This window comes from Chrysochloris asiatica, unplaced genomic scaffold (genome assembly GCF_000296735.1).
Source record: "Chrysochloris asiatica unplaced genomic scaffold, ChrAsi1.0 scaffold00026, whole genome shotgun sequence".
Taxonomy (NCBI): Eukaryota; Metazoa; Chordata; class Mammalia; order Afrosoricida; family Chrysochloridae; genus Chrysochloris; species Chrysochloris asiatica.
The window spans coordinates 10,532,100-10,542,625 of record NW_006408544.1 but is presented as its reverse complement, the minus strand read 5'-3'; the positions used below and the strand labels follow the sequence as shown (position 1 = coordinate 10,542,625).

The following is a 10,526-nucleotide window of genomic DNA, read 5'->3' as shown; positions in this document are numbered from 1 at the left end:
TATTTCTTTGCCCTTTCAATGCATTGTTCATATTTGAAACCTTAGCATTAATCTTCTGGATTTCTATTTGCAAGTTTTCTAGTATCTCTAATCCTTTATTTATTTTGTTTGGTTTTTCCTGTAATATTTTCTTGAAATTTTCCTCGTTTTTCTCAACCTTTCTACCAATCATTTGGAGGTACCTCAATATCATTCTCTTGATTTTTTTTCAGGTAGTTCCAATATATTTTTTTCCTCATAAACATTTTCTAGCTCTACCTATTGGATACTTGTTTCAGCTACTGTTTTGTTTCTGTGTATGAACAGAAATGATCTGTTGCTTTGAGACAGTGTGGTGTCATGTTTGTATTAAGTTGATTGTATGTTGGTGCATTCTTGGGTACTCACCAATTGCCTCCTGGTGGATGTAATTATGGGATGGAAGTGTGTTCACCATTCTCTGTTAACCATTCATGCAGCTCAGTTTAGGATTGGATTGGCTGATGCTTGTTGTTGTTGATCAGGTATATAACAATTAGTATTGGCTTTTTTCTGATGGGTAGGACTGTAAGTGTACAGTTGTGTCTGGGCTGTCTGGGCTTAGTTGTTTTTCACTGTCAGGTGAGGCAAGAAGAGAAAACTGGCACACAAGACAGTAGGGAAATAAGCAAGCAAACAAACAGGCAAACAACGGCAAAGAAAGAATATATTAAAATATGGCAGTGTGGGTTAATGCGCTAGACCACAAGTCAGTTTGAGCGTCAAGGTCACAGGTTATAGCTCATCAGCTGCTCCTTGGAAACCCTATACAGGGTTGCTATGGGTCAGAATCGATGTGATGGCACTTAACAACAACAACATAGTAAATAAAGAAGGAAAAAAATAGGTAATAGCTAGAAAAATAATACAAAAAGCAAAAAGAGGGAGAGGAGAATAAACTTTGACAAAGATAAACAAAAATCAAAAAATACAAGAGAAAATTAAAAGAAACAAAAAGGACTAAAAACGATTAGAGAAAGGGGTGAGTCAAAGGGAAAGATTTTAGAAAGTAGTAAAGAAATACAGTAGCAATGGTTGGGAAAGAGAACCAGAAAAAAATGAATGCAGAGATAGAAAGGATGAAAATCAAGGGTAGGTAAAGAGAGGGAGAAGGGAAGAAAGAATAAGCAAAAACAATGAAAGGCAAAGACCAGGGGAAATGCTCACACCAGTAGTGGAGAAAATTCTGGGGTCTCCTGCCTACCATGTACCTTCAGTTTCTGCAATATCAATATGTTATCTTGTCTCTGGAACCACTCACAAAAGCTTAAGATGACTGTGCTGTGTCTGGTCAGTCAGCCCCAGTCACTAGTCTGTCTCCTTTTTTGTTGTGTCTGTTCAACTCTCTCGCCTAGTAAGCATTCAATCTACTTTTCTATCCTTTCACCTGAATCTCGGGGTTCTAGGACTATCATCTATATCTGTTTCTTACATTTACATAGATTTTCAAAGAAGAAGGAGAGGTAGAAATAAGCCTGTAGTCAATTTTTGTTGTTTGTTGTTGTTTTTTTGGTTTATTTGTTTGTTTTTCTATTTAAGTTACATTTACATGTTGTCTTTATAGAATAAAAAGCAGGATTAGAGTCAAGGAGAAGTGTTTTGGTCTCTTACAGTGAAGGAAACAAGATAGCTCAAGAACAAGCCTTGTTTTCAGCTACATGGGACTACAAAGACAGTACTTGATGCTGTTCCTCTGTATTTTCCTGATACCAATTAAGGGATTGTTTTAGTCATTAAAAAATTTTATCAACTTCCCTGTTTATGTTTCTCCAAAAAGTGCATAAAAACAAAAAAAGGTTCAGGATAACACACTAATTAATTTGAACTAGATATTGTGTAATACTCAGAACTGAAAAGCTCCAATTCATTTTATCACCTTTATTTGTTGTTGTTAAGTGACTTTGAATCAGTTCCAGCTCATTGTAACTCTGTATAGGATTTATTTAGGCTCCTGTAATTTGTTTATCATTGCTAACCGAACTGAAATTAATAATGATGTTTGTTATTGATTTCAACATATAACAAGTTCATGTACAAAATAATGAAACACTGCCTGAACTTGTGCCATCTTTACAATGTTTAAGCCTATTTTTGTAGCTACTGTGCCAGTCCATCTTGATAAGGCACTTCCTATTTTTTTCTAATACTCTAATGTACCTAGCGTGATGTTCCTTTACAGGCACTGGTCCCTCCTGATAATCTGTCCAAAGTACATGAGACTAAGTCTCATCATCCTCACTTATAAGGAGCATTCTGGCTGTACTTCTTCCAAAACAGACTTTTTTGTTCTTCTGGCAGTCCATAGTATATTCTTCACCAACACCGTAATTCAAATGCAACAATTCTTCTTCACTCTTCCTTACTCATGGTCCAGGTTTTGCATACATGTGAGGAGACTGAAAATACTCATGCTTGGGTCAGGTGCACCTTAGCCCTCAAAGTTACATCTTTGGTTTTTATTCTTAAAATGGAGTTTTTTTGCAGCATATTTTCTCAGTGCAGTGCATAGTTTATTTCTTGACTGCTACTTCCCTAGAAATTGAATGTTGATCTAAATAAAATGAAGTCCTTGGCAACCTCAGTGTTTTCTCAGTTTATCATGATGTTGCCTATTGGTCCCATTGTGAGGATTTTTGTTTTCTTTATGTTGAAGTATAATCCATTCTGAAGGATGCAACACAAAGAAACCAAAACCAAACCTAATGTTGACAGGTTGATTCCAACTCAGAATGATCCTGTAGCATGTTGATATTGCTGTTACGGTTCTGACTCATAGTGACCATGTGTAGCATTTCTGAGGCTTTAAATCTTCAAAGGAGCAGCTAGTATAGACAATATTGGAATAACTTCAAAATTCTGATATGTCTAAAAATTGAAATGCTCTCAATTTGTTGCTGAATTTTAATAATAAAAAAAAAAAAGCAGAGAAGTGAAAGTATCCATGTTTACAATTTAATCTATGCACTTACCCTCAGTTTCAAATAGATATTATGCAAATGAAATTTGACTTCTTTATAGAATGCTGGCTTTATTCATTGCATGCTTCTTGCAGCAGAGATTTGGAAGGAACAGGATAATTCACATTAATCGAGTTTTAAATAAAAGCTGTTTTGATGATTGTCTCCAAACTATCCTTGGAATTTTAGAGGAAATCAATGTTCTTAAACATGTTCTCTTCTCACCTACTTATCTTTAAAACGGTGTAATTTTCTTTCATTGATAGGTTTCCTACAACGATGACGAACTTGACACACATCAAACTTCTCATCTTGAAATTTAAGGAGACTCCTGTGGAATAAATAATTAAAATATGAACTCAGAAGAAAATTATTGTGCTTATTTGTTGTTTTTAAGTGCCATTGAGTTGGTTCTGACTCATAGCAATCTTGTATAGGGTTTCTGAGGAGGCACTAGTAAGCTTGAACTGCTGACCATACAGTTCAAACTGACCTTGCAATCCAGTGCATTAAACTCACAGCACCACACCTTTGTGTGGTTATGCATAGCCAAATAATCGTCACATACAGGGCAAACAAAATATATTCAGATATTCAAATTTACTTATAGCTCTAATATAAACTAACACGTTTATATTATATTGGTGATTATGTGCCATGGAGTCGGTTCCAACTCATAGTGACCCTGTACAGGGTTTCCAAGGCTGTAAATCTTTACTGGAGCAGAAATATATTGGGTGATGTTAAGTCAATTTTGATTCATAACATCCCATGTGTTACAGAATAGAATAGCTCTATAGGATTTTCTTGGTTGTAATCTTTGTAGAAACAAATCATTCAGTCTTTCTCCTAAGAAGATGCTGGGTGTGTTTGAACCACTAATGTTTTGGTTGTATAGTGATTAACTATTGCATTAAAAAAATCAAAAGCTAGAAAGCTAGTTAGTGGACTAACTGAAATAAAACTAATAAAATTTAAGTAAAATAAAAGTAATTCTCAGAAAATAGAAATAAATCACAATCTGTCTAGCTCCATTAAATGTATCCAGTCAATGTATGTATTAAACATGTCATTTAAAGGAAATACTTTTAAATTCAGTAAGTCTATGATGTTTGTAAAACAGCTAACAATGTGGAAGACAGAAATTGGAACACAAAAATTAAACAATGTCAATTCTAGCAAAAATGTGGGAAAACATATATTAATATTAATAAAATGTATGAAAGCAAACAGTGATTAGACATAAATGATTATTCACAAAATAGAGATGTAATCAGTCACCAAGATATTAAAAAAAATCTAAAATTGTTCATGTTATTATTGTTAAGTGCTGTTGAATTAGTTTCTGTACAGGGTTTCCGAGGAGTGGCTGGTGAGTTTGAACAGCTGAATTTGTGGTTCAAATTGACCTTGCCATCAAGTGCTCATCCTACAGTGCCACACCAGGACTCCATATGTAATCTTAAGTCTATAAGGGAAACATTTAAAGGAATATATACAAATTCAAAAACATAGATGTAGATTTTATTATGGCTTTTTTAGGACTTGACAGATCAAGCAGAACCACCTATTATATAGATTTCTAATGATGATGGCATAGTTTAATATTTGTATAGAACTTCTCAAAGAATTTGGTACCAAATTAATTTTGAATTATAAAATAAGATTAAATAAATAAAATAAAACAATATGTGCTAATAGATTGTCAACATCACTAATCTATAATCAAAGAAGTTAAAATCAAACTATCACACTGTCATACAGAATTATGATATACTCAGAAATAATCACACAAAGGAGATAAGTGGGGAAAATCGGTAATGTTGTAAGGTAATGACATCACAAGTTCACAGAAAAAAATGAAGTGAACCAGAATTGTAAAGATCATGAATCAAAGTTTGTATATATATCCTTGTTCTCTTGTCTTTTATTCACTTAATGGGAAAGAAGACAGCAAAGAAGGAATAAGAAAAAGAAGGTGCAGAATATATAGCTATCAGAGGAAAAAAATGACATGTCAGTTCAAACAATATCAATAATAACATTAAATAGAAATAGATTAAATAACCCAATAAAAAGGTAAAGATTGTCAGACTGAATTAAAAGACAACAACCACAAGATACAACTATAACCTGTGCCCAGAAAACACACTTTAATTCAAAGAAGCAAATGCATTGAGGGCAAAAGGATGGCACCAAGTATGAGAGGTGAAGTGGCTATAACAATAGTAGACAGAATTAATTTAGAAGCAAACTATATGTTACTAACGATAAAGGGAGGTGTTGTTTTTTGTTTTTGTTTTTGTTTTTAATAGTAGAAGAGTTAGTCTATCAAAAAACTATAAAAACTATATATGGGTTAGTGCACCAGACTGCAAAGCCATGTGAACTGAAAGGTCGGTGGTTCAAGCTTACCAGTTGCTCCTCGGAAGCCCCATACAGTGTCCCTATGGTTCTGAATTGACTCGACAGCACTTAACAACAACAACAACAACAACAGAGCACCAAATTCTTTTGGAGTGACAGAGTGAGGACTTTAGCAAATATTGTCCCCCTCCCAACAAAAAAGTCACTTCAGAACTTTGCAAATTAATGTGATTGTAGAATGCTGTTGTTAAGTGCCATCAAGTTGGTTCTGACTCATAGTGACCACGTATAGGGTTTCCAAGGAATGACTGGTGAGTTTGAACCACCAATCTTGAAGTTAACAGTCCAGTGCTTATCCAACAGCGCCACACCAGATATATAGCTAGGTTTAAATTTAATACCTTGTCATTTGTTTTCTCTTTGATCCATATTTTATTTATTCCTGTTTTTCTTATTCTCTGGTATCTTTTGGATTGAGGTTTTTAATATTTGTTTATCATTTCCTTTATATAAAATCCAGAATAGGCAAATCTATAGAGATAGTAGCTAGATTATTGGTTTCTTTGGGTTATGGTGGGGGACTATGATGGGAAGAAAGAAAACGAAAGATAATGGATGTTAGATTTCTTTTTGCTTTGGAGTTATAAAAATGTACTAAAAATGATTGTGTGATGACTTCAAAACTCATAAATATATTAAAAGTATTGAATTGTATGGTATATGAAATATATGTCAATAAAACTGATAAAAATAAAACAAATTGGGTATGTGCTTGTTTCATAGTCTACAAGAGAGAGAACAATACTTTCATAAGTAAATAAAACCAAACAAGGGAATGTTGTATGGCAACTATTAAGTATGGCAAATAGACAAGGTTCTTTGGGCACCAACACTTGATATTACCTGGAATTTTTTTAATGACACATTTTATCTCCTTTGTGGGATTTTCAGCTAATTACTCTGTTTTATTCTTTTGGGAGCTGCTTTAGGTTTATAATTTATAACTTTAACCTATTACACTATGTCTAAATGGTATATTACACTGTTTTACCTGTAGCATAAGATATTTACAGTGGTATTCCTTGTTACTACTCCTGGCCTTTGTGGTATTTCTATCATATGGTTTACTTGTATATATATTATAAAACTCACGCTAAATGTGTCATTGTTTCCTTCAAATACTTGTTGTTGTGAGGTGCTGTTGGGTGTGTTTCAACTCATGGCAACCCTATATACAATAGAACTAAACACTGCCTGGTCCTTGCCATTCTCAAGATTGTTGCTATGCTTGGGCCCATTTCTGCAACCACTGTGTCAATCCATCTTATTGAGGGCATTCCTCATTTTTGCTGATCTTCTACTTTACCAAGCAAGATGTCCTTCTCCATGGGCTGGTCCTTCCTAATAACATGTCTAAAGTACATTGGTCAAAGTCTTACCATCCTCACTTCCATGAAGCATTTTAAATGTACTTCTTCCAAGACAGATTTATTCAATCTTCTGATGTTTTTAAGTGCCATCGAGTTGGTTCTGACTCAGAGTGACTCTGTATAGTGTTTCTAAGGCTTTTAAAATTTTTTGAGGATGCAAGAAGCCTCATCTTTATCTTGTGGAGTGGCTGGAGGGCTGGAATCAGGGGCCTTGTGGTTCACACTCAAGTACTTATTTTATGGAACCACTGTGCTCCTCATTCTTCTGATAGTCCCTGCAATATTTAATATTCTTTGTTAACACTATTATTCAAATGCATCAATTCTTCTTCCATCTTCTTAATTCATAATTCACTTTCACATGCATATGAGGTAGTTGAAAATACCATGATGTGGGTTTAGGCTCATCTTAATCTTTAAAGTGATATCTTTGTTTTTTTAACATTTTAAATGAATCTTTTGCAACAGATTTGTCCAATGCAATATGCCATTTGATTTCCTTACTTCAGCTTCTATGAGCAATGATTGTGGATCCAAGAAAAATGAAATCATTGACAACTTCAATCCTTCTCTATTTTTTATGACGTTTCTTATTGGTCCAATTATGGGTGTGTTTGTTTTCTTAATTTTGAGGGGTAATTCAAACTTAAGGTTAAAGTTTTTGATTTTCATCAGTAAGTACGTAAGCACTTACTTCACTTTTAGCAAATAAGGTTATGTTATCAGTATATCAGGGTATTAATAAGTCTTCCTCAGATCCTAATTCCTTGTTTTACTTCATACAGTCCAGCTTCCCAGATTATTTGCTCACCATACCGATTGAATAAGTATGGTGAAAGGAAACAGCCCTGACACTGTACCATGCACTATCCCGTGTTCTGTTTTAATGACTGCCTCTTGGTCTGTGTACAGGTTGTACATGAATGAATTTAAATGTTCTGGAAGTCCTATTCTTAGCAATGTTATGATCCACACAGTCAAATGCTTTAATATAGTAAATGAAACACAGGTACATATTTTTCTTGTGTTTTCTGTTTTCAGGTAATTTCAGTAATGATAGTCCAGCTCCATCTCCTCTTCTGAATCCACCTGGAATTTCTGGCAGTCTTCTGTCAGTGTATTGCAACACAGTTGTAATTATCTTCAGTAAGATTTTTACTTGTTTGTGATATGAATGGCATTATTCGACAATTTCTTCATTCTGTTGGATCATATTTCTTTGGAATGTCCATGAATACGAATCTCTTCAAGTTAGTTGGCCAAGCAGCTATCTTTCAAATTTCTTGGCATTCATGAGTGTGCATTTCCCAGGAGGCATTAGTTTGTTTAAACATTTCAATTGATATTCTGCCAACTTCTTATTCTTTTTTTTTTTTCTTTCTGCCAATACACTTAGCACAGTTTAAACTTTTTCCTTCAATATTTTGGGTTCTTGATCATATGCTGTCTCCTTAATGGTGAACCTTGACCAACTTTTTATGGAACTGTGGTTGTGTGTTTCTTCCATCTTCTATTGATGTTTTCTGTGTCTTTCAGTATTTTCCTAATTGTTGTTGTTGTTAAGTGCCATTGAATCAATTCCGACACAACGAATCTGTGTAGGGTTTCCAAGGAGCAGCTGGTGGGTTTGAACTGCTGACATTGTGGTTCACAGTCCAGTGCTCATCCTACCGTGCCATACCAGGAGTCTACTTTCAGCAAGCAAGATTTTTTTCTCACAGATCTCTTCAATATTACAATTAAAGTCTTGAATTTTTCAATACCTTTAAATACATTTTAAAATGGGAAAATATCATTATATATTTAATAATGTAGTAACCATTTACAGTTGTCTTTATTTCTTTATAAACATACATATCTCCATCTGGTAGCATTTTCCAGATGCAAAGGATTTCTTTTATTTATTTTACAGAGGATTTCTTCAAATGGTTCCTTTTGTGTGAGTTTGCTTGTTGTTGTTAGGTGCCTTTGAGTTAGCGCCAACTCACAGTCACCCTATCTACAAGAGAATAAAACACGGCTCAGAACTGTGGCATGCACACAATTATTGTTATGTTTCAGCCCAGAACTGTGGCATGCACAAAATTGTTGTTATGTTTCACCTTATTGTCACACCCGCATACATGCTTAAATGTAGTAGATTGGTTCTGACTCATAGTGACACTGAATGGGGTTTCTGATGCAGTAAATCTTTACCAGAGCAGAAAGCCATTGGTGGGCTCATATCATCGACTTTGTGGTTCACAGTCCAATATTTATCCTACAGAGCCACTCTGCTACATACAGGCTTACTTACTATGTCTAAAAATGTCTTGTTTAATTTTGAAATATTTTCATGTGGTGCCATAAGATAAGCACTCAATCTCAAGGTCGCTCCTTGGAAAACCTATACAGGGTTGTTATAAGACAGAAGTGACTTGGTGACACTTATCAACAATAACAACATAGAGTTCTAGTTGTTGTTTTTTTCTTTTCCTTTAGTTATTTAAAGATATTGCTCCATCGTGCTTTTTTGGCAGTTTTTAATGAGAAATCTACCACCATTTTTATCTGTTTTACCCTGTATGTGTGTGTGCATACGTGAATTTATATGTAAAATGGTGATTTTAATATTTTCTCTTTAACACTTGTTGGAAATCATTTGATTATGATGTATATAGTTTTCCTCAAGTTTATTTTGCTAGGCATTTCTTGATACTCCTGGATTTATGGATTTACAATTTTCCTCAAAATTGAAAATTTTAGACCACTATTTTACTTTTTCATGGAAATTTTAAAAATTATTGTGAATTAAGTGATTAGTTTACATGGGAGAACATTGGTTTTATGCTCATCGTTTTATTGCAATGATTACAATCTCCTCCGTGCATCATCATTCAACAGTACTTACTTCTATTCCTTCTGGTTTTTTTGTTTTGTTTTCATCAGGGGATGTACACAAAAACACTCAGGAATATATAATCATTTAAACAACTAAAGGGCACATTCTACAAGTCTGCCACCTGGCCACCAGCACACAGCCTTTCTCTTTCCATGAGTCTAGAGTCCTGAGCTACTCTATCTCTCCATGTCCTCATCTCTGCCTCCATCTCTGGTGTCGCCGCTTCTCTGCATAGGGTCCCACATTCTGCTCATGTTCTTCTCCCTTGATGGTCCTAGGGTCCTCTGTTCCTGGAATGTAAGATTAACTAATCTCCCCTTTTTGTTACAAACTTCTGCTTTTAAAGTTGTGAGAATCACAATAGTAATGATAACAATTACTCACTATTGAATCATAAGAATCCTATCTTCATCTCCTTTCACCAGACCCTTCTAGACAAGATGAAAACTATTCAATGGGGATTCTAACTTCCCCCCCACACTCTGAAACTAAACTCCCTCTTGAAAACTTGTAAGCAAGTAACTTTGTGCCTTTATGGTCCCCATCCCTACCCCCATTTTAGGTAGTCAATGTCTACATTGCTCATCCTTATCACAGAGAGATAGGATTGAGTCTTGAAGTGAAGACTTATTCCCTCTCAGTTGGTATTTTGAGCTACTACATCCATAACTAAAGGTCAAGTTCATCAAAGAGACCATAGGTTTTAAAGCAAAATAAGATGAACAAAAAATTCTGATTTAACCTTGCAATATAGTTTTGTTTTGTTTTTCCCAGCAGGGGGTTATTGTTGTTGTTGTTGTTGTCAGGTGCCATCAAGTCGGAACCGACTCATAGCGACCCCATGCACAGCAGAACGAAACAATGTTCGATCCT

The 10,526-nt window shown here is 34.6% G+C and overlaps 1 protein-coding gene across 1 annotated transcript in view; it reads left to right on the top strand.

Annotated features, from left to right (window-relative positions):
* Nucleotides 1-1,049: 1,049 nt before the first annotated feature.
* The window catches only part of LOC102826461 (selection and upkeep of intraepithelial T-cells protein 8-like), a 63,965-nt gene continuing 54,488 nt past the window's right edge, over nucleotides 1,050-10,526 (top strand). The window contains exons 1-2 of the mRNA XM_006839855.1: nucleotides 1,050-1,110; nucleotides 7,814-7,918. Coding sequence (XP_006839918.1) covers nucleotides 1,050-1,110; nucleotides 7,814-7,918 — 166 coding nt within the window. The remainder of the gene's footprint in view (nucleotides 1,111-7,813; nucleotides 7,919-10,526) is intronic.